Source organism: Rosa rugosa, chromosome 6 (genome assembly GCF_958449725.1).
Source record: "Rosa rugosa chromosome 6, drRosRugo1.1, whole genome shotgun sequence".
Classification (NCBI taxonomy): Eukaryota; Viridiplantae; Streptophyta; class Magnoliopsida; order Rosales; family Rosaceae; genus Rosa; species Rosa rugosa.
In genome coordinates this window covers 33,081,321-33,104,995 of record NC_084825.1, presented here as the reverse complement: position 1 = coordinate 33,104,995, position 23,675 = coordinate 33,081,321, and the positions used below count along the sequence as shown (strand labels likewise).

Below are 23,675 nucleotides of genomic sequence, written 5' to 3'. Positions count from 1 at the left end.
TTTTATGGATAAGGAAGACAAAGCAAACTCATTTAGTTTGTAAGGAGGCTGCTACAACCGTCCTAATTCATTTGGGACTTGATGACTAGTACTTCTAACTTGCTTGTTGTAGCTAGTGAATACTACTCCATATTGCTGTATGTACATTGCAATAACTATTTTTAAAGATCTTATACGTTCCAATATTATACAGTATACACAAAATTTCAAATTTTATGTGTCCATTCGGAACAAAAACGAAAACATCTCTTGGTCTAAATGGGTAAGATTTTGTAGAAGAAATATGTAGCGTGAAAAAATATTGTAGTATTACATTGCAATAATAATTTTTAAAGATTTAATGTATTTCAATATGTAAAAAGTATAAACAAAGTTTATAATATGTAACCACGTGGTGTGGTGTGTTGGTCGAATGGCCTAGTCTGGAACCCCCAGGTCTAGCGTTCGAATCCCAGCTCCATCTCGTGGCCAGCAGATTTGAGGGACCCTTTGGGTTCGTGCGTCTGCGGTGCAGTGGATTAGTCTGGCTTTGCCAGGCTTTCGCCGCAATGTCGGTGCAGGTGTCTTGGCGCTAGGATACCACTGCATGGGTGTGTGAGTTACTAACAACTAACCCGATCAAAAAAAAAAAAAAGTTTATAATATGTTCATCCGGACAAAAAAAAAAAAATGGTCGTGACTAGTTACCCAAATAAGGCTCAACAGAAACCCAAATACTCCACTAAGAGATATTTGTGCCCATTTATCCAAACTAACTGTGCAACGACGCTTCTAGGCTCTGAAAACAAACAAATAACAAACCATGCCACTACCCCCTACCCATTAATAGTACGACTCCATTCACCTTACCTTTTTAGTTCTCTCTCTCTGGGGAAACAACCACGATACTCACTTAACACCGGCGATTAAGATTCAAGGTCTGGCAGCGGTTGTATTTTCTCCGGCTTCAAAAACATCAAAAGAGGTAAAAATTGAATTTCTGATTCGTTTTTCAGGTTTTCTAAAAAATCAATTATATAAATCTTCGATTTAAACTTGTTTTCAGGTTTTCTACAAAATCAATTATATAAATCTTCGATTTAAACTTGTTGAAAGCTTAAATTTAGTTCATATCTGTGAAAATAGACTTTGTATGTGCGAAAATCTGTGAAATCTAGGGTTTGTAGTTCATACGTGTGAAATACTGTTGTGAATGTTGTTTTTTGATTATAAACTGTTAATTGAGTGAAAATGGAGACTCATTGAAAGCCTATTGTGGAGTCGAAACCAAAAAAAAAAAAAAGATTATTGTCCCCCAATAATATGTCTATTGGGGGGCAATAATCACTGCACTGTTTATTAAAGTACAATAATCACTGCACTGTTTATTAAACCCACCGGAATAAGAAGAAGATGAAATCGACATTGAGATTCGGGGAGAGCTGGAACGCGTAAAAAATACGCGGATGACTCGTGTAATGGGAGTTCCGATTCGGTGGTGAAGGAAGCGCCGGTTGCTGAGTCGGAGAAGGCGAACTCGGGCGAGTTGAGGGAATCGGTGGCGGAGTCGAAGGGGACAAAGGATCGAGAGTCGGAGTAGCAGTGAGGTTCAGAGCTCAGCGAGTTTGTCGAGAAAATTAGGGCCGGAACTAAAGCCGAGCGAACCGATCGAATCGGAGTGTGCTTCTACTGTTTTATAGGCGATGCTGGATTACTGGGTATTTCTACGCGTATTTGTAACGGATACTTTTTTCTGCCTACTCCTTGTGAAATTAGGATATGACAAAAATGCATAAAAAAATGAAAATGAAAACATATTTCAAAAAAAATGAAAACCAAAATTTGTTCATTTACAACTTGCTTTCTCAAAAATAAAAAATAAATACTTGTTTTTGATTTAGAATATAAGTCGTAAGTTTTGTCGAGTGGACTGTGGTACTCTTTTCAATTTTAAGTGATTTGGTTGTTAAGTTTAACAAGAGGAATTAGGATTAGGTTTGCTCTCTTTCCTAGTTGGGGTTGGGTTTGGGGTTTTTTTTTTTTTCAATTACAAAAGATTTTTTTATCTTAAAAAAAAAAGTACAAAAGATCGTTGAACCTATGCGGTCATTTTCAATTTACACCTAACTATTAAGTTTTGTCGTTTCGATACCCCAAGTTTGTTACGTACCGTTAACAATTAATTTGTATCTCGCAGTTAAAAAATTTCATTAACTGTTGACATGGACGTATAGCAGTAGAGGTTGCACGATGAAGGGGACTTGATGACTAGTACTTCTAACTTGCTTGTTGTAGCTAGTGAATACTACTCCATATTGCTGTATGTACATTGCAATAACTATTTTTAAAGATCTTATACGTTCCAATATTATACAGTATACACAAAATTTCAAAATTTATGTGTCCATTCGGAACAAAAACGAAAACATCTCTTGGTCTAAATGGGTAAGATTTTGTAGAATAAATATTTAGCTTGACAAAATATTGTAGTATTATATTGCAATAACAATTTTTAAAGATTTAATGTATTTCAATATGTACAAAGTATAAACAAAGTTTATAATATGTTCATCCGGACAAAAAAAAAATGGTCGTGACTAGTTACCCAAATAAGGCTCAACAGGAACCCAAATACTCCACTAAGAGATATTTGTGCCCATTTACCCAAACTAACTGTGCAACGACGCTTCTAGGCTCTGAAAACAAACAAATTACAAACCGTGCCACTATCCCCTACCCATTAATAGTACGACTCCATTCACCTTACCTTTTTAGTTCTCTGTCTCTCTCTCTCTGGGGAAATGACCACGATACTCACTGAACACCGGCGATTAAGATTCAAGGTCTGGTAGCGGTTGTATTTTCTCCAGCTTCAGAAACATCGAAAGAGGTAAAAATTGAATTTCCGATTCGTTTTTCAGATTTTCAGGTTTTCTACGAAATCAATTATATAAATCTTCAATTTAAACTTGTTGAAAGCTTAAATTTGGTTCATATTTGTGAAAATAGACTTTGCATGTGCGAAAATCTGTGAAATCTAGGGTTTCTAATTCATACATGTGAAATACTGTTGTGAATGTTTTTTTTATTATTATAAACTGTTAATTGAGTGAAAACGGAGACTCATTGAAAGCCTATTGTGTAGTTGAAACCAAAAAAAAAAGATTATTGTCCCCCAATAATATGTCTATTGGGGGGCAATAATCACTGCACTGTTTATTAAAGTACACTAATATGTTATTGATTGAAAATGGAGTGTTTTCTTGGTGGTCTATTGGGGGCAATAGACAAATTATTGCCCCCAAATAATTTCTTAACTGTGGTTAATTAATCACTGAAATTAGGGCTTTGAAAAGTTTTCTGATTCTTTGTGTTTATTAAAGTACACGAATCTGTTATTGATTGAAAATGGAGTTTTCTTGGTGGTATATTGGGGGGCAATAGGCAGATTATTGCCCCCCAATAATGTATTTATTGGAGGTCAGTAATGTTAGAAACTTTGATTTTAAAAGTCTAAGATTATAATTTTGGTTTTGTTTGCGCACAGAATTTAGAACAATAAAGAAACAAAAAATCCTACCTTTTGTCTTATTTATGAGAATCATGCACTAGTTGGTCACTTGGTTTATGCCGGCTTAAAACAATTTAACAACCCAACTGATCTGAAAATCTTTCCATTGACATTACTTGCTTGTTCCTCTGACTTATCCACATCAAAACTCTTTATTGATCTCACCTCCTCTTCGGAACTGGCCCTCGACCTCTCGTCGTGATCTATGCTCTGGCTAGCTCTTCTATATGGAAATTCTATCTCCATGTCCGATACAAACTTCTTTAAATGCTTTCTGAATTGCGGGTACTTATTCAAGTCATTATGTTTCCCTCCTTGTATCCACAGTGGTTCATACTGATACTTCGAATGATACCAAAGCTGCTGGCCATGCCACCAGTTCATCAGCCGTCCCATGAATCACCAGTACAGGACAACTAACTAAAGGTATTTTCTCAAGGTTCTTATAAATGTCAAACGAATATGATCGTCGCTCCAATCCTGCGGCACAAAGTGCAAACGATACGAACCGAAGGGCAGATGTGATAGGACTTTGAAGAACCACACCCCTCAATCTCGGCAACCGGGTTGCAAGGTCTATTGTAGGTCCAGCTCCAATGGAACTCCCATATAAGATGACATCTTCCTCCTTTGCACCGTACTTGTCCACAAGGCATCTATACGCAGCTTCTATGTCTGCACAAGTGTTTTCCTCACTTGGCTTCCCAGTGGACTGGCCGTAACCGGAGTAATCGTACCCCAATACATTGACTCCGAGGTGATCGCTGAGCTCAGTCAAGGCCCTAAGGCTCATTAGATTACCCAAATCTACAGCATTACCATGCGAGTATAGAACAGTCAAGGAAGCCGAGGGGTTCTTAACATACACTGCCACGATATCATTCCCTCTCTCGGTCCTGATCTTGACAACGTCCATCCCTGGCTTCAACTCCGGTTTGTACCAAGGAAACTTTGTGTACGTGACAGCGCTCAACTCCAGCTTTAGCTTCTTGCTCCCTTCCTCCTCCTCCAGTGTGTAGAAAGGTTTTTCCGGAGGGTGAAACAGATAATCGGTTGCAAGTGAAGAAAACACAGCATGCATAAAACCCATCGAATAAGAGATTATTATATTCGCTCAATATCGTTGTTTGGTGGAGGAAAGATGTAAAGACGTTGGAATTCAGTTATGCAGGGACCTGCAAGCAATATTGGCTCTGAGAATACGCCATGGTGGGTGGCTGTGTTTATATAGAATGGGAATTGTGTTGTGTTTGGCTCTTAGAAGAATTAGGATTGAAGGTAAATTCAAGTCTGGAGGTGAAAAAAGTTTTCTGTTTTGATATGGACTGCTCACTTTAATACTTCCAATTGGATTAGATTAGCTCACTGCTTTCTCATACAAAAACCTTTTCCGTTTAAAGTATTTTTAGAAGCAATCCCAAACGGACAAAAAACAAGAGGGGAAACGGTGGGTTTTTCAACATCTCGCACAATCTATTATACGACCTTGTAAGCTATGATGAGAATTACATTGCAAAGTTATGATTTAAAATTAAAATATTTTATTTATTTCTTTATTCATTGGGGATTATTCTAAATATTATGTTTATTAGGTTATTTATGATTTTAACATTTTTTTTATATTTATATGTAACAATTATTTGACCGTTATATGATTTATGAGGCTAATTATGGTGATTGGTAAGTATGGCTTATATAAGAGTGCATGACTAGAGTTCGAAGGCATGATGTGTGGTTGGAAGGCATATGATAGACATATTGTTGAATATGAAATGTTGGATGTCAGATACATATGAGAGGGGAAAAGCACTCAACCATAATGCAACCACTATAGCACAACACCCTACTTTCCTAAAGTTCTCTTACATATTGTATCATATATCTATTTTTAGTACACAAGGTTTTGAGTGCACGAGTGATTAAGGTTCAATCAAACTTCTTAGTTGCACGACGGAACTTGAAAAGTTGTTGTATTTTTTGAGAAATTCGTCATTCAACCATGTGCAGTAGATAACAAAATTTTCTCTTAGGACAATGCACTTGCAAACCTCAACTCAATAAAAAAAATTTATATAAAATCTATATATTATTTATATCTTTTTACTTTTCTTTGTTTTCTTATTTGTATTATTGTTGTTATTTCCCAAGATATTACCATATTATTTTTGTGTTCTAATTTTACAGAAATTTCGTCCTATATTTTTTACAACAATCTAAGAAAATATTCGAGCGGAATTACAACAATCTAAGAAATTATTCGAGCGGAATTACTGACAAAGACGGACACTTCTCGATCAATATCAATTTGGCTTCTTCTTAATATTTTTCTTCCGGTCACCATCAATTTCGTTCCTCCTACACCTATCTTTACTAGTATAACTGTACAAGTAAAGACGATGATTTGTATCAAAGAAGTTCACCAAAATTTGGTTTTCCAGCCCATTCAAACAAACTTTACTAACTTTACTCAATTAATATTTTCTAAGGTGTCAGAAAACACAATTAAGTGACCCAAAAAATATTATTTTCTCATATCACGGTTATGAGAACACTAGTTTTTAATTAGAACACCAGTTTACCAGAAAACGCATGAACATATTGTCGAGTATGTAAAGCATGGGCTAATATTTCCTCACATTGCACAAGGCATTTCTTTTACCTAATTTAAATGCTACAATACGCGATACCCAATTCCTTTTTTATTGCTTTTGATATTCCAATTTTCTCGTAGAAATTGGTTGCAGAGGTACCTAAATCAGCTGTTCATAAGCAGCAAGGCTGGTGTCTGTAATGGTTGCGTCACTGTCGCTGGTGGAATCACTTTTTTCATCATTTTGCATCAGTGGTGATCTTGCTGGGATGGACATGGTGAGATTTGTATTAGGGATTGCACAATCAGTTTCTCCAGCTATGCCTGTGGTCTGAGAGGGCCGAGTAGAATTCATTGCAGTGGCCGAGGTAGAAGCAGCAGTAACAGGGCCAAAGGTTCTCATTTGCTTTACTCCTCTGTGGATATGCCGGTCACAGTACTTCTGATCAGGAAGAACATCCCTTTTGCACCGCCACTTCTTTCCATCTGTCCTCCTACACCTGCCTGGTTCAAGTTCTTCGCCACGTCTGTTGTCAAAGTATAAGCCATTGCAATTTACAAGAACTGAAAACAAAAGCAAATGAAATAAGTACATAAGAATCAGATGATAATTATAAGGACAAGCTATAGTACCCAAAACCATTTAAAAGTTTCAACTTTGGGGGTACCATGGACCACTTTTTTTAAGGCCCAAGTGAACATAGAGTTTATAGACCAAGTTCAACATTCATTAGTGAGGAAAATCTCTCAGGACCAGTAGTTAATAGTTATCCTTATCAATTAATATATATTTAGGGAAAAGAAATATGCATGGCACAAAGGTTCGATCTTACTCATATGTCCTGCCTGAAGAACACTTTTGGGGGAGAAGCCTGATCCGGGTGATATATTACTGCCAACATTGATGTTGTTTCTGCTTCCTCTGATAATGCCATAATTACCAGCATGGTAGTTGCAACCATAGTCTTTCACACCGATCCAGATCTTATTGTCATTGCAAGTGCTGGCGGTTGCGGTCATTTGTCCAGCAGTGGTGGAAGGGGCTACAGCAGCAGGGGTAACAGCGGTTCTATATGAAGGTGTGCTGGTAGTGTATGCAACTGTACTAATATTGTTCTTAGGTAACTCATGATAGCCACTAGAGAAGGTAGTTCGACTGTGGCTGACACCACCATTATTGGAGGGTTGCGCCATAAGTTGAAGGCCTTTGGGGGTTTGAATCTGAAGGTTTTTCTTTGAATTCAACAGTTCGCCGTCAGAATTCTTCAGTAGCTTTGTGCTGGGAGGAGAAGTGACTTGAGAAGCTTCCACAGGCTTTCTTGAACGATGGCGCCCTCTGTGCATGTGTTTCTCACAGTACTTCTCATCAGGCACTACATCCCTACTACACCTCCATTTCTTTCCATCAGTTCTTCTACACCTTCCTGGCTCAGTATCCATTTTACTCCTGTAGTCGAAACCCCCATATCCTAGAACTGTAAACAATCGAAATGAATAAATAACAGTATCAAATTAACTGAACCAGAAGAGACCTGTTTCAATGTCACGCAAAACAAACAAATTAATCAACAAATCCAGTCATATAATATAAATTCACATGCCAATCTTCTGATAGGACACCGATTAGTACTAGTACTACTGCTCTTTAAATTCGGTGCACAAAGTTGATCGAACTCAACCCGATTCAAATGGGGAAGCTAATGAAAGACATTTTGCTCTAGAATTTAAAGAAAGAAACAGATGGTCTATCGACTTCTACAAAATCCCAACAATTTTCAGGAGTCAAAATTTCACAGAACAAAGTACGCTTAAAACTTCTCTCATTGGAACAGAGTCAAACACAGTGATCCTCAAAAACCCAAGTGCAATTATTACAACCACACAGTTCATAAGGCTACCCAAAATAAACAGAGAGATTATCCTTACAGCTGGGATACTGCTGGTAGAAAGCAGCATTAGAAAAACCGGCAGCCACACTCTTCCAAATGGGAAGCACAAGCTGAAAAGGAGCAGGCAACCCAGCAGCTATGTACTTATAAACAAGCCTCTGATGCTCCAACTCATCCAACTGAGCCACCGTAAACTCACTCCTCCTCCTCTTCCCCACTACCTCACAATCACCACCATCACCGCCGATCGCAAGACCGAGCTTGATCGACGGCGGCGACGATCCTTCATCATCCTCATGCTTGACCTTCACGACTTGGGTGTCGTTCATTTTCAAGAAACCAGACTTTTTTCACAGATTCAGACACCCATTTCGTCGAGCTTTAAAGCTGTGGCGGAAATGAGTGAGGAAACTGTGTTTTGGGTCCGGGTGTGGGTGGGTAAGCCAAGGCAGAAGCCATTTGCTTTGTTTAAAGTGGGGTTTTGTCAGAGTCAGAGTCAGAGAGACTGACAATCCCTGTGTCGCTATACCAGGCTTTTCAGGCCAAAGTTTTCAGAGACGGTTCTTTTCTTCTTGGGGTCTGCGAAGACGAAGGCGCGTGGGGGCGACGCTCCAATTGGTGTACGGGTTCGTGGACTGTTGTGGATGTGCTCCACGCGCTTGCTTCGCCAGGTGGTGGGGAGCGCTGCTGGTCTGGCACTACCGCTAGTCTGCACGGCGACACGTCGGTTGGAGTTTATGTCTGGCGGGTCCCGCGTTTGCGTCGTTTTGTTTGTCGCTAACATTTAAAGTTTGGGTCGTTTGATCAAAAAAAAGAAAAGAAAAAATTTTGTTGGGTCGGGTCGGGGGTCGGGTTTCGAATTGGGTCGGTGATACTGGCTATTTTCAAGATCTCTATGAGCTCAAATTTGAAACTTCGAACAATTGATCACAAAAGGGCCGATATTTGCATGACCCCAAAGTGTATCTTCTAGTAAACAGATTAACTTTGCCAAAAAAAAAAAAAAAAGTTAACAATATTTAAAAACCACATTGATCCTGCCCATATATTAACATATCAAACCCCAATCGTATTTTTGTATATTGGCTTCGAAGTTAATGGCGATGCGCAATGTTCTAAAAAAGGGCCTAGGCAGCGCCTAGGCGCTAGGCGGTAAGGAACCGATCGGATTTTGGCCTAGGCGTTGCCCTTAGGCGCTGGGCTACTAGGTGGGCTAGGCAGTGTTAGGAGGGGACTAGACGGCCCTAAATCCTAATTTATTCTATATTTTGACTATTTTTATATTTATAATTAATTTGTTGACTTTAAATATTTTTATTTATATTATTATAGGTCATAAAAATAATTTAAAAATTAAAAAAAAAATTAAAAACCGCCTAGTCCCCGCTTAGGCCCCTAGGCGCTAGTCCCCGGGTCACCGCCCAACTAGCGCCTAGCGTTTTTTAGAACCTTGGCGATGCGTATGGGACTCTATACACCATTCATGTGGTTGTTGCTACTCTTGTGGTGTATCGGATTCAGCCACTCATTAATCCCACGTAACAAAGTGGATTGAGGAAGGAAGTCGAGGATATAAAACAAGTAATTGTTCTTGGTGTGCTATTTTAACTACGAATGTGCACTTCAAGAATGAGAGATATCCTTTTGGAACGAGGTTGGTTCTCCTTGACTAAGGAGTTGTATTAGACAACATGTTCTTGTTTTGTCTACTATATGTGATATCAATCTATATTTTAGAGCTAGTGGCCTAATCTCCCATTCAAATTTCCACTCACCAAAAAAAAAATGAAAAAGAAGAAGAAAGAGTGGGTGCTAAGAAAAAATCATACTCCTAAACAATATTGATATTTCCACCTTGTGTAACCCAACAACTAGGGACCATCCATGAGTTGCATAGTTAATGGGGGCACTGGGCACCGGGCACATAGCTAGATCCTAGATCACACTAGCTAGGGAAACATTTTAGACCAGTTACATGTGGTGCTACAATGTTCAATGTTGCCGACAATAATCGTTGCATTCACTGCTACCAATTATTTTGGAATTATTCATGATAGTTTGTAGCATCCAATTCAAATATCCAAAAATTACCACAAAAAAAAAATCAAATATCCAAGGGTAGGTAGTTGGGCTAGATTCAATAGTGTGTTTGTCTTCATTTACTTGAAATTATTTTGACACAACATAATGAAACAATGTAGCTATTTTGTTTCCAGGAACAATATTAATATATTATATTTGAATTGAATTGATAGATAGCCCGTTAAAGCAAAGAAAGGAACATCATACAGTGATAGGGATACTTGTGTCACAAGAAATTAAGGATTTCATTCCCATCTGGTCTTTTGAATTTTTTATGCTTGTCATTGATCATATAAGGGAAGGGGAACATATAGCCAGGACCAAATTAAAGGTTGTAGAGATTTTATCTTTGATATAATTTTAGAAATTCATTAGAAGCTCTTCTCGATTTTAGATACCAAAGTGAACAATCTTACGTGTCACTGAATTATAAATTTCTTCTGTTATGACACATTTCGTTGTAAAATACATCTTCGAATAATATTTAGTAACCGATACAACTGTCAGGGTGCTCGATTGAGTTCCTCACTAGGTAATCATGTATGGATACTTCTAAAGTGTGTACCTAGCTAGTATTACAACCGAATCATAATGTTCCAACACACATGTAAGCCATACATTATTTGAAAATGCAAAGCACCAAAGTATGGTGGCATGCCCTACATTATCAATGCAAGATTTGCATATTTATTCGAAAGTAGTAAAAGCTGAGCTGGGTTTATCGTGGCAACCTCACATTTCTAGTCATCATAAGGTCATGGGAAGCCACTTTTACCCAAATATTTCCCTCATATAATTTAGGGTATCCTTTCCATTTTGAGGACTACATTGGCACGAAGGTATTATGGCAACAACCTAACAATTTAGGGTAGTGTTAGGTTGGCTTCAACAACCCAATGTCATATGCTTACAGCAAAGCAGCACCAGTTAAGCCAGAAAGAGATCGGATATATCTAACGGGCAGACCATTCAAATTTGCTGTCTTGAGCTACACGTACTACGACAATTACATATATACCTTTGAGTTAGAAGCTTTTGAAAAAGACAATGGCTTTTCTGTGTTTTGGTGCTAATTGCCAAAAGATTATGCTACCAACCCATTATTAGGGACCAGATCAATAATTGTTAAGTGCAGCAAGCTATTAAGTAGTGATTAAACTGTTCAAACTCATGAGTGTTGTATAAAAAGCACCGATTCTAGTTTACACTATTTCAAAATTAAGTGATTTTTCGAACATTATACTTCCCATTTTGTTAGATAAAACGTGATTATTAACCTTTACGTACACTAATAGTAAATGCATGTGCCATGAGATGGGTTGTTGACATGTCAATTCATGTAGTTAATCATTTTTAGGGAATTTTCATTATCTATACAACTATCAAATCGAAGCAAGAAATTAATAAGCAGATGAAGAGTGCCATGAGAATATGATGGTAACACATAAGAGAGAAATAGGGATCGAGACTAATTCCAAATTTTTTTACTAAATAAGTTACTTAGATTAAAAGTAGTAATATTTAAGGAGTAAATTGTTGACTACTAGCTTAAATACAGCTGTTGTATAATACAGCTCTCTTACATGAAATGGGTCATTTTAAAAGGACTGCCCTATATCACGGTCCGTTTCCAGAATTTTACGTTTTATTGTGAGAAAAGCTGTCATATATATCTAAGATTTGCCACCTCACATAAAAATTAAGGAATTCAATGCAAAATAAGCAATGTATTCGGGGGATAAATGTGTAATAAAACCCGACATTACACAAATCTCTGCTTGAAACTTACACATACTGATCCACATTGACCTCTTCTTGAGGACTAAAACCCAACTCCTCCCTTTGACCACAAAAAAAATACAACCCCAACTTCTCCCAGCTTTCCACCTGTGTTTATAGCCGTTACCCTTTTTCTTTTCTTTTTTCCTGTAATCACAATTTCCAGACCAGAAATTCCAGAACACAAAGACAACCACAACAGATATCTCCCTTCTGCTGCAGCAAGATAATCACATCCACCTTTATCCTAACATAGGAACATAGAACCCCGAAAAGACAGGCCCATTCCCGTCATTTCACCCCTAAAGATACAGAACAAGAAGCACCAGCATATGCCACACAAAACCCCCTTTTCATTTCCAGCTACACATGGCCCCTCTCTCTTAAACCCAACCCCAGTTTAACAAACTTAACCCCAGTCAACCCCTCAAACCCCCCCACTCTCTTTTAACCCCTCACTCTCACTCTCTGCAACACCGACATTACTTTTTTTCTTCTTCTCCAACAATGGCCTCCTTCCACTGCCACCTCCTCCTCCTCACTCTCCTCTCCCTCGCCGCCGCCATCTCCGCCCACAACATCACCGCCATTCTCGAAGCCAACCCCGAGTACAGCCAGTACAACTCCTTCTTAACCCAAACAAGACTAGCCGACGAGATCAACACCCGCACCACCGTCACCGTCCTCGTCCTCACCAATGGCGTCATGTCATCCCTCGCCGCCAAGCACCCCCTCTCCGTCATCAAGAACGCCCTCAGCCTCCACATCCTCCTCGACTACTACGACCCCGCCAAGCTCCACAAAATCTCCGACGGCTCCGTCCTCACCACCACCCTCTACCAGACCACCGGCCACGCCCCCGGCAACCTCGGCTTCGTCAACATCACCGATCTCTCCGGCGGCAAAGTTGGCTTCGGCTCCGCCGCCCCCGGATCCAAGCTCGACTCCAGCTACACTAAATCCGTCAAGCAGATTCCCTACAACATCTCCGTCCTCGAGATCTCTGCCCCGGTCATCGCCCCCGGAATCTTGACCGCTCCGGCCCCGTCGGCCTCGGATTTGAACATCACCGCGCTTCTAGAAAAGGCCGGGTGCAAAACCTTCGCTTCTTTAATCGTCTCCAGCGGCGTGCTCAAGACTTTCCAGACCACCGCCGATAAGGGATTGACTCTGTTTGTGCCGAACGACGAGGCGTTTAAGGCTAAGGGAGTGCCGGATCTGACCAAGCTCACCAATGCCGAGGTCGTTTCGCTCTTGCAGTACCACGCCGTCCCTAAATACACTCCCAAAGGTGCCCTCAAGACCACCAAGGATCCAATCAGCACTCTCGCCACCAATGGCGCCGGAAAGTACGACCTGACCGTCACCACCTCCGGTGACCAGGTCACACTCCACACCGGAGTCGACTCCTCCAGAGTCGCCGACACTGTCCTCGACTCTACTCCGTTTTCAGTCTTCACCGTCGACAGTGTTCTTCTCCCAACTGAGCTCTTCGGCAAATCTCCGTCGCCGGCGCCGTCGATGGAGCCAGTAGCTGCTCCTTCACCGACACCAGTCCTTGCTCCCAGCCCAGCTTCCGTAGAAGCGCCGTCGCCGTCGGCCGCTTCACCGCCGGCTCCTCCTTCCGAGACACCGGAGGGAGCTCCGTCGGATGCACCGTCGGCAGCGGCGGCGGACAGTACCTCGCCGAACGGAGCTGGTCACGTGACTTCACCTGCATTGCTGATGACAGTGCTCACTGTCGCCTCTGTGACTGTCATTTCCTCCGTTTTCTTGTCCTGAACGGTAATTTGAGATGCGTCTGTTAATTTTTTTTTTCTTTTTTTTTTTCTAGTTTTAATTTATTGGTGTTTGTAGTATTTCGACCGTTTGTTATTGGGTTACAGAGATTTTTAATTTAAATTTTAAATTTTCGAATTTCTTGTTTTGTATTATGTAAATCGTGTGGCTGGTGTTGTCCTTAATTCAATATCGGGATTTGGAAATCGATGGCTGTTATCTGTTGACGCTGGGGAATTAAGCCAAGCGCGTGGATTGGTGGATCTGACAAGGATCCACGTGGGATAGTGGTGGGGCGTGACGCAACGTTTACTAGCTATTATTATTAAATTTTTTCAAAATGCTGTGAAGGGACCCACATTATTTTGTTCCTTGCTTCTGGATCGTTCCAGAACATGGATCTGCTTTTGGGCGCGGCGAAATGGTCTGTGTGAGTCTAACGGACACCCCGCGCCACGGCGCCACCGATGTTCAAAATTTCAAGTCACTTTAATTTTGAAGTTGCAAATTTAAAATATGATTTACACATAACTCTTATTATACTTCAACACGAACACAAAGAAATTATGATATGAATGAAGCTCTGTCCGAAAACATCCAAGTAGCTCAGAGAAAAGGAAATCAATTGAGATCCAATTAGTAGTGGTACACTACGTGAGGAGAGTGGATCGCAGGATTGAGGCAAAGCAAACACAAAGCCTCTTATTGCAAAGTGTTCACTTCTTTTTCGTCGCTAGGTTTCGTTCGATTTGTTGCGGATTGGATGATGGAAACAAGCGAAGCCAATCTCCTTGATTCTCAAGCCGAAGTAATATTTTCTAGACTAATTTGGTAAAGCGTGGTGGGTCCATTGTTATCTAAGGTCTGGGATGTTGTACATCGTTTACTATTTGGTAAAGTGGGCCCGTTGTTGAAGTTTCTAATATTTGAACTAGGGCCTCTTGAACTATTATGAATGACATCTTGCCACTCTCGCGCGATCTTCATCTAGTGGTCAAATTTCACGGGTGCAAAATTTTCAACTTCTTGTCTCTTCATGTCTCAAGAATATTGAGTGGATCTTGGGTCTTCCATAATAATGGATCATGAAGTAGCCAATTTCAACGGTCGAACCACTATTCATGTCGTTGATTCTACTATGTTTATGAAAAGTTCTTAATAGTCCAAGCATCATAAGAAACCATGTGATGCTCGATCATTAAGTTTCACTTGAGCATGATGATGTTCCAAAGCAAGTCAGATGCTAGAGGCGAACATGATTTATAAACTATTTTGGGACACTATGATCCACTTGAATATGGTTATTATGGATGACGTCTCGCCACCCTCGTTCATCATTTAGTGATTGATTTTTTTTCTTTCTATTGTTTCTTTTTTATCTGAAGAGTCATCTCTCAAAATCTTGTTCTCTCTTCAATGCCTTAAAAGTTGAAACCTATCAATTTTATATTGGGCCCATCATGAAACTGGCTGGTGTACTAGGTAAATTTAACTGCCGTGCCACTATTTGTGTTGGTGAGTATGCCATGTTCTGAGTTACTAACAACAGTCCAAGCATCATACAAAACAATATGTGATACTCGATCATAATAATGTTTATTCGGTCAGTTACTGACTCAAAAAATTATGTTCAACCACTCAAGAATGTAAATCTGATAGTGGAGATAATTATTATTAAGTTGAATTGTTTTATTTTTTATTTTTAGATTTACACCAATGTGAACACCATTGGTGATACTCATCACATATCGATTACAAACATCGGGGGATTTGAAAACTTATTTGGGATGATGTGGATATTTCATACACTAAAATGTCATTTTAGATCACCTGAGACCATTAATCCTAAGCATATGATTCGGAAGTGAAGGGGGGGGGGCAAAACAAAGTGGTGGTCCGGTGGAGCAGCTACGAACGGGGCTCCGTTGTGGAAGTGTAAAAAAATTTTACCAAGAAAAAGTTAAATCACCCAAAAACGACACAAGAAACAAAAAAGGGTTAAAAAGGTTGAAAATTTTACCAACTTCCGCAGGAGTCAAAGCGTCGCCGTATCAAAGCCATTCGTTCTGTTTTATACTACCCAAACCATACCAGGTAGCCTCAATCCAATCTACGATCAATTCATGGCGTCGGAGGAGCCTCCTCGCCCCACCACGACCACGTCATCCACCGCGACCGCCGCCGAAAAAGAGAAACGACACCGTTCTATCTTCGAACTCCCGGCCAACTTCTTCGACTCCTGCGCCCTCCTTACTTCTTCCGGCCTCTCAGTTGCTTCAACTTTCGAGACCTCTAACAACAACAACAACTCCGCTCTCGAAACCCTAGACGAGTCTGTGTCCGATAGCACCGATCAAGATCGCTCCCTAAACGCCGCCGTATCGACTCGGTGGACCTGCAACACTTGCAAGGCTGAGTTCGAGTCCCTCCAAGAGCAGCGATTTCACTTCAAATCCGATATTCACCGATTCAATGTAAATTGATTCCTTACTTTTGCTTTAGTTACTCTTATATGTTTCTTGAATAGTTGATAGAAAAATTTGATACAGTTATGTGTTAGCATTGTTGATAGGTGAGATATGCTTACATTGCTTTTGCTTAATGTGAGAGATTCTAATCAAATTTCGATTTCAATGTATGAGAAATATTAGACGTCACAAGCTTTAGTTAGTTTTCGATGAATGGTGTTTTGAAAGCAACACTATGCTGTTGTCCAGCTTTAATGGTGCTAATCCGATTTAGCTTTGTGACACTTGAGACGGTAGAACTATGTTTTCTGTGATCAGTTTGCCAGTATTTCGGTACAAAGTACCTGAACTAGTGAAAAAAATGCTATGTGTGTTTTGGTGATGTTGGAATTGATGTAATTACTTGGCTGTATATGATCATAGGTGAAGCTAAGTCTTGCCGGAAAGAATATTGTGAAGGAGGAGGACTTTGATGAGTTAACGTCTGATTCTTTTAAAGACTTTGATGTCTCGAGTATATCGGGATCAGAGGATGATGAACCTGAAAAAGTTGGCCCTTTCAAGCTTTCAAGGGCAACTGCTAGGCAGAAATTACTCATCCACCTTCAGACAGGAGAAAGAATTTCGATTTGGAAGGGTTTGGTTACAAATGAATCTGGACCTGAAAGTAATTTGTCATGTGATGAATTGTTAGGGAGATTGAACACGGTGGTTCATGAGCCTAGAGATAATACCTGTTTTAGAGTTGTGTTGCTTGCAAGCGGTGGGCACTTTGCTGGTTGTGTGTTTGATGGTAGCAAGATTGTAGCTCACAAGACCTTCCACAGGTTGATTTAATGTTTATGTACAATTTTTTATTGTCTACTTTTTGTATTTCTTTAATAATTTAAGAACATTCACAACTTTTCATTTTGGGATGTAGGTATGTCGTAAGGGCCAAGTCTGGAAAAAAACAGTCATCCAATGATGCATCTGGAAGGTTTGCTCATTCCGCTGGAGCTTCTCTTCGTCGCCATAATGAACTTGGATTGAAAAAGGTATTCGATGATTTTTTTGGCTATACCTTTATTACATTTTTTGTGTCATGGAGTGCAGACAAAAATTTAGCTTCCGACAGAAATTTCACTATTTGATCTAGTGACAACTATATGTCTGAGTAGCTTCGCACTTCTTTATAATTGATATTTGTATAGTGGCACTTTTGGTGAAGATGAGGTTAATTTGATACATGTCCAATTATTACCGTCTTTAAGCCAAAAAAATGTTTGCAGTTTGCTAACCATGTAATTGATACTTAATATGTCTTTTATGCCTCTTAGTTTAGTTAGGCCTAGTTTGTTTTTGTGAGATAGCTTAACTGGAACAAGTACTCTTGCCTCTTTCATACAGATATTTATTGAGGCCATATCTTATGTTGTGATTTGTCTTCTGACTAAGTTGCTGATTTATATTATACATTCTAGGATATTCAAGAGCTACTTGCTGCATGGAAGCCTTATTTTGATGCTTCGTCTTGCGTTTTTGTTTATGCTCCTTCTAGTAATCATCAGCTGCTATCTAATAGGGAGACACCATATTTTAGTCATCAGAAAGTCCGAAATATTCCAATCCCTATTCGGAGACCTACTATGAAGGAAGCTCGGCGGATATATGACCAGTTGACACAAGTCTCTTATGAACAAGAGGAGAATGAAGTTCCTTTAGTTACCAAAAAGGAATTGCCGTCTAGTTCAGGAATTGAAAATGATATCATCTCAAGCATGGCGAAAGTCAACATTGTTGAGCCTTTTGTTGAGCCTAGTACAGAAGCTTGCTCAAGTACTAGAGAGTCCAATGAACTCCCTATATCAAGTGAGAGTAGTAATGAGGTTAAAGGTTCGTCAACACCTTTGCATGAGGCAGCACAGTCTGGGAATGCTCTCAAGGTTTTGGAACTCTTGGAACAGGGTCTGGATCCTTGTGCCAGAGATGAAAGGGGACAGACTCCATACACGGTAGCAAACGAAAAGGAGGTCAGAAACACATTTAGACGGTTCATGGCCTCAAATCTAGATAAGTGGGACTGGAATGCTGCTAAGGTACCTAGTGCATTGACAAAGGAGATGGAGGAATCTCAAGCTGCTAAGCAGGTAATTGTTTGTTAGCCCCTCCACCTGGTAAATAATATGAAAAATGGAATTGTAGTCTTTTTGTGTTCAGGAGTTGACATATTTGAGTTGGCTCTACTTAAATAGAAAAATTTGTTTACTTGTAACATTATTTTTCTCATATAAGTTATTAATTCTTATTTTGCCCCTAAGATGATCAAAACACAAAAGATTGAAATAAAAGTCTTTCACCCTCTACTCCTTTTACCTCATAGATTGGCCAGCGCCACTAATGCACCGCCATCAGCTGGGCATGGCATGTGTGGGTGCTGCTCTTTGCTTTTGGCTGATAAGTCGTGCAGGTTTTATGGGTCTCTGTGTTTAATATAAAGAAATGAAGCCAATCGTACTTTGAAAAAAAAAAAAAAATTATACAATGGTAGCATCTAACAACCACAATCCTGGAGAACATATCAGTAATTACACCTTTCTCTCTTGGTTCCCTGTTTACCTATGATTTGGTTAATTAACGTCCTCTATAAGGCATCCTGCCTTTGTTTATTTGGGTTGCCTCTTCAGTATTGTGTGGTGGCGTATTGATGCTTGAAAATATGACTTCACTTCATATTTGATTGTTCAGGCTGAAAAAGAAGCGAAAAGGAAAGCTAAAGCAAAAGAATTGAAGAAACTACGCAAAGAAAAAGAAAAGAAAGCTCAGGTGCATAATTGTTAATATGGTTCTCTTTTTTATGTTGATGGAGATTTTTATTTTTTATTTTTATTTATTTATTTATTTATTTTTATCCTGGTGACTTGGTTTTGATTCTAGTTTTTCTGAAAAATCTTTAGGATGCCATTTTCAAATCACCTGATTCATGTACTTGTATTTAGCTTCCATGCCCTTTATGTTGTGGTTTGCTGCATTTTTTTTTTTTTTTGTAGATTGGGTGCCTTTTCTGTTTTGTTAACTGTTAGTCCTTTAATTGTATTAGAAAAAGAGGAATTAGAAGTTAAGAGAAAATTCCAAAATCATTATGCAAGGGTTTTCTGCTGTCTGGAAGGGGTTGTTTGTTTTAGATTTGAAGCAACATTTGACGTCCATCTAACGACTAGCTGTGTGTTGCATTCTGCTTTTTTCTCCTTATATATTTCTTAGTTTGATTTTTCGCAGGCTGAGGCTGCTGCTTCCAAGAATACTTTGACCATTACAAAGTCCTCTTCATCATCTCAGCCCAGTCGTGCATCACAGATCTCTAAAGAGGTCAGTGTAGATTTTTTATGAGTTCTTTCAGCAAGCGTTTTTTTTTTTTTCTTTGAATAGGCTGTTGTATGAGTCCTAAACTGAACTTAGTTTGTTTCCCCTTCTTTGATTTCTAATCAGGAGGAACTGAAAAGGGCACTGGTAGCCGAGAGGGAAAAACGAGCAGCCGCAGCCGAGCGGAGAATGGCTGCAGCTGCAGCCCTTAGTGCTCAAGGTAATAGCACCACTCCACAACCCAAAACTGGGGAAGCTGGTGAAATTAATTGCTCTTGTTGTAATGTGTCTCTGGCTGGTAAAGTTCCTTTTCATAGGTATAACTACAAATACTGCAGCACAACTTGCATGCATGTGCACAAAGAGTTTCTTGAGGAAGATGGATAGCATAAACTGCTGGTGGTTAATTTACTTTCGTGTAGGGTTCTGACTTCAAGTTATCTGTATCTTGTTTTTTCGTTCTATATCTTTTCAAGTAATTGAAGCAAATGGCAATAGTGTGTGGAAGGTTACAGAATAGAGTGGACTAGTGGAGGTACATTCCCATGTTGTTTCGGGTTGTTTATTGGTTACTTCACTACAGTTGTAGTTGAGTTTTTTGGAGGCCTAGGGACATCCTTGTAGTCTGTTCTATTTTTACTGGACCATGTTATTACATTTCTGATAACAGTCATGATACTGTAGAATATACAAAGGAATATTTGCGACGATGAGAATGTAGATGTGCTCCGACTGTAGATGTCCTCTGAATATAGAAATTGAACTATATAAGCATCAATTGGATTATGTACTAAAGATCAGCATGCTGAGCAAAACTTAATATAACAGAGTTATCCTTGTTTTGTGTCTGGTCGGTTAGGAAGTTTTGAGATTCTGAAAGAATTTCACAAGGATGGAATTTAACCTAAGCAGTTGGAATACAGGATCTGAAGGTGGCGATGGTGGCTGTGGCTATGGTCCAAGCGATGCTAATGGCGGTGGTACCAGGGATGGTGGGGGTGCGGGTGGTGGTGGTGTTAGTGGCAAGTTAGTGATGGTAATTGTGGTGGTCACAACAATGGCTCTCGAGTGGTGGCAGTGGCGACGCAGACGACAATGATGATAACGGGGGCAAGGACAATGGTAGTGGCAGGGGTTGGTGGTGATGGCTTTAGGGATTTTGGCTTTTATCATCAAATTTTGGAAATAATATTTAGTTCGAACCCGAGCATTTTTCCCAAGCTGAATTTTCAGTTTCGGTTTTATACAAGCCCATCCAATTAGTTTTCACCATTTTATAAATTCCGGCTTCCGGCTAAGTCCACACGAAGTTTGAAACAACCAACATCACAATTCATGCAAATGTGGTCATCCTAGGTTGTGGTCTGATAGTCACCTTTATCAGCGGGGCTCTACTAACCTGAGAATTTCCAGATATATTCAGCACACAGCTTCATTAAAGCGAACAAATTAAGTTTAGATCAAGTTTACCACATCCGATATAGGTTTCGCTCAAAATAAATTACATATCCAGGATACCACATTTCTTTTACTCATCTTGGTTATTAATTCTTATTTTACCCTAAGATTATCAAAACACAAAAGATTGAAAGAAAAATCTTTCACCCTCTACTCCCTTCCCCTCATAGATTGGCCAGCGCCACTAATGTAGCTCCATGAGCTGGCCATGGCACTGTGTGGGTGCTGCTCTTTGCTTTTGGCTGATAAGTCGTGCAGGTTTTATGGGTCTCTGTGTTTAATGTAAAGAAATGAAGGAGATCGTATTTTGAAAAGAAAAAAAATTAAATACAATGGTAGCATCTAACAACCACAATCCTGGAGAAGATAATTAATAGTATTTACTCCTTTCTCTGTTGGATCCCTGTTTACCTATGATTTGGTTAAGTAATGTCCTCTATAAGCATCCTGCCTTTGTTTGTTTGGTTTGCCTCTTCAGTATTGTTTGGTGGCATATTGATGCTTGAAAATATGACTTCACTTCATATTTGCTTGAAATTATTGTTAATATGGTTATCTTTTTTTTTTTTTTTTTTTGAAATAATATGGTTATCTTTTTTATGTTGATGGAGAATTTTTTTTTTTATCCTGGTGACTTGGTTTTGATTCTAGTTTTTCTGAAAAAAACTGTAGGAAGCCATTTTCAAATCACCTGATTGATGCACTTGTGTGTAGCTTCCATACCCTTTATGCTGTTGTTTTGATGAAGAATACAAGTGGAATCTTTGAGTCACCTGGAATTGGAAAGTTCAAGTAAATCTAGGCTTTTATTATTAGGATTCTTTTAATCATAGGGATATTAGGATTACTTAATCCTAGTTATTCTAGAATTATATTAGCCTCTCTATGATAGAGGCCTTTGTAGTCTTTTATTGTCAGATTTGAGTTTATAAAAATTGAAAGCTTTGCTTCTCTCCAGGTTGGTGTGATGCAACTTAACCCCAGGTGTGATGCCTAAAACCTCGATCAGAATGTGATGCGTAGATGTGATGCTAGTAGTTTTATCATAGAATCTTATTGGTGTCATACTAGTAATTCTATCTCTCTCTTCTTAACTTTCTTATTCTAAATTCCCTTTTCTTCCAAGCAATTAATCGAGAATCAGATCCTAGAGCATTTATACAAACCCTATGTCTACAGTTCTTGTTCACTTGTCCTGCATCAGGTTTACTGCAATTATTTTGTTCGTAGGTTGGGTGCCTTTTCTGTTTTGTTAACCGTTGGTCCTTTTATTGTATTAGAAATAGAGGAATTAGAAGGTAGAGAAAATTCCAAAACCATTATGCAAGTGTTTTCTGGTGACTGGAAGGGATTGATGGTCTTAGATTTGAAAAACATTTGACGTCCATCTAATAAACGACTAGGTGTGTGCTGCATTCTGTTTTTTTTCTCCTTATATATTTCTTAGTTTGATTTTACGCAGGTTGAGTCTGCAGCTTCCAAGACTACTTCGATGATTTCAAAGTCCTCTTCATCATCTCATCCTAGTCGTGGATCACAGATCTCTAAAGAGGTCAGTGTAGATTTTTTATGAGTTCTTTCAGCAAGCCTTTCCTTGCTTTGAATAGGTTGTTGTATGAGTCCTAAACTGAACTTGGTTTGTTTCGCCTTCTTTGATTTCTAATCAGGAGGAACTGAAAAGGGCACTGGCAGCCGAGAGGGAAAAACGAGCAGCAGCAGCCGAGCGGAGAATGGCTGCAGCTGCAGCCCTTAGTGCTCAAGGTAATAGCACCACTGCACAACCCAAAACTGGGGAAGCTGGTGAAGGTGCCGATGGTGGTTGTGGCTATGGTCCAAGTGATGCTAATGGCGGTGGTACCAGGGATGGTGGTGGTGGTGGTGGTGGTCGTGTTAGTGGCAAATTAGTGATGATAATTGTGGTGGTCACAACGATGGCTCTCAAGTGGTGGCAGTGGCGACGCAGACGACAATGATGATATTTGGGGCAAGGACAACGGTAGTGGCAGGGGTACGTGGTGATGGCTGAATTTTCACTTTCGATTCTATACGAACCCATCCAATTAGTTTTCACCATTTTATAAATTCCGGCTGCCGGCTAAGTCTACACGAAGTTTGAAATAACCAACATACAATTCATGCAAATCATGCAAATGTGGTCATGTGGTCATTCTTTTTAGTTATGGTGTGCTACTCATCTTTATCAGCCCTATTAATTCAAGAGTTTAGAGACATGTTTAGAACACAACTTGTTTCAATGATATAAATGTATTTCACTTGACCAATGTAATTTTACCAAGTCTCTTATTCTCGATCATCTAATGTTAAAAGAGTTTGAGTAAGTGCTCCGCCAAATAATTGGGGAGAATTAGGGTTTGGGAAAAACAAAAGCGACTTTGTTGCCTGTCCCGTGGCGCCCTCTCACTGACAGTGGCTTCCAGCCTCGTCGGCGGCTAGACGGGTTCATGTTTGGTTTGTGGCGAGTGGTTGTCGGATTTTGAGGTACAATGGAACTTTTTTCCTCTCTCTCAAATGGTTGCGATGCGGTGGTGGATCGGGGCTTTACTGCAGATGCAAGGGGGCTCATCACTAGTGGAGGACAAGGTAATCGATTTGGGTTCCATAACTTGCAGTCAACCACAATGTTGTCCGGCGATCGGTGGTGGGCTGAATGATAATGATGGAGCTGCGAGGTTTGGTCCGTTGTTGGGGAGGGATTTCGGCAGACGTGGTCACTGGAT

The 23,675-nt window shown here is 39.6% G+C and overlaps 3 protein-coding genes and 1 pseudogene across 5 annotated transcripts; 2 read left to right on the top strand and 2 right to left on the bottom strand.

Annotated features, from left to right (window-relative positions):
• Window positions 1-3,604: 3,604 nt before the first annotated feature.
• Window positions 3,605-4,640, bottom strand: LOC133716607 (uncharacterized; annotated as a pseudogene).
• Window positions 4,641-6,057: 1,417 nt separating this feature from the next.
• Window positions 6,058-8,572, bottom strand: LOC133715085 (growth-regulating factor 9). Its single transcript, XM_062141432.1, has 3 exons — window positions 8,067-8,572; window positions 6,974-7,615; window positions 6,058-6,704 (listed from the first exon to the last, which is right to left on the bottom strand). Exons 1-3 carry the CDS (start codon window positions 8,356-8,358, stop codon window positions 6,301-6,303), a joined length of 1,338 nt encoding a protein of 445 aa, XP_061997416.1. The 5' UTR covers window positions 8,359-8,572; the 3' UTR covers window positions 6,058-6,300.
• A 3,764-nt stretch (window positions 8,573-12,336) lies between these two features.
• On the top strand, window positions 12,337-13,803 carry LOC133716051 (fasciclin-like arabinogalactan protein 10). The gene has a single exon (XM_062142789.1). The coding sequence runs from the start codon at window positions 12,398-12,400 to the stop codon at window positions 13,670-13,672; it is 1,275 nt and encodes a 424-aa protein (XP_061998773.1). The 5' UTR covers window positions 12,337-12,397; the 3' UTR covers window positions 13,673-13,803.
• A 1,930-nt stretch (window positions 13,804-15,733) lies between these two features.
• Window positions 15,734-23,185, top strand: LOC133714973 (uncharacterized). Of its 3 annotated transcripts, XR_009848908.1 has the most exons (9): window positions 15,735-16,143; window positions 16,561-16,964; window positions 17,060-17,174; window positions 17,601-18,266; window positions 18,865-18,942; window positions 19,396-19,485; window positions 19,606-19,699; window positions 22,400-22,489; window positions 22,605-23,185. XR_009848908.1 is itself a non-coding variant. In XM_062141262.1 (8 exons), the coding sequence occupies exons 1-8, from the start codon at window positions 15,793-15,795 to the stop codon at window positions 20,576-20,578; spliced, it is 1,974 nt and encodes a 657-aa protein (XP_061997246.1). In that variant the 5' UTR covers window positions 15,734-15,792; the 3' UTR covers window positions 20,579-20,760. The 3 variants fall into 3 exon arrangements, 2 of the variants coding, with proteins under 2 accessions (XP_061997246.1, XP_061997247.1); XM_062141262.1 differs by lacking the exons at window positions 22,400-22,489; window positions 22,605-23,185 and adding an exon at window positions 20,403-20,760 and having other exon boundaries at window positions 15,734-16,143; XM_062141263.1 differs by lacking the exons at window positions 22,400-22,489; window positions 22,605-23,185 and having other exon boundaries at window positions 19,606-20,189.
• The last annotated feature ends 490 nt before the right edge of the window (window positions 23,186-23,675 follow it).

Coding starts and splice junctions, on each gene's coding strand:
- LOC133715085 (XM_062141432.1), bottom strand. CDS start 8,358: ATGAACGACACCCAAGTCGTGAAGGTCAAGCATGAGGATGATGAAGGA. Junction 7,616..8,066: donor CTACCAGCAGTATCCCAGCT/GTAAGGATAATC, acceptor GATTGTTTACAG/TTCTAGGATATGGGGGTTTC. Junction 6,705..6,973: donor TCTTCAGGCAGGACATATGA/GTAAGATCGAAC, acceptor TTTTGTTTTCAG/TTCTTGTAAATTGCAATGGC.
- LOC133716051 (XM_062142789.1), top strand. CDS start 12,398: ATGGCCTCCTTCCACTGCCACCTCCTCCTCCTCACTCTCCTCTCCCTC.
- LOC133714973 (XM_062141262.1), top strand. CDS start 15,793: ATGGCGTCGGAGGAGCCTCCTCGCCCCACCACGACCACGTCATCCACC. Junction 18,943..19,395: donor AAAAAGAAAAGAAAGCTCAG/GTGCATAATTGT, acceptor GATTTTTCGCAG/GCTGAGGCTGCTGCTTCCAA. Junction 19,700..20,402: donor TGCAGCCCTTAGTGCTCAAG/GTAATAGCACCA, acceptor GTTGGAATACAG/GATCTGAAGGTGGCGATGGT.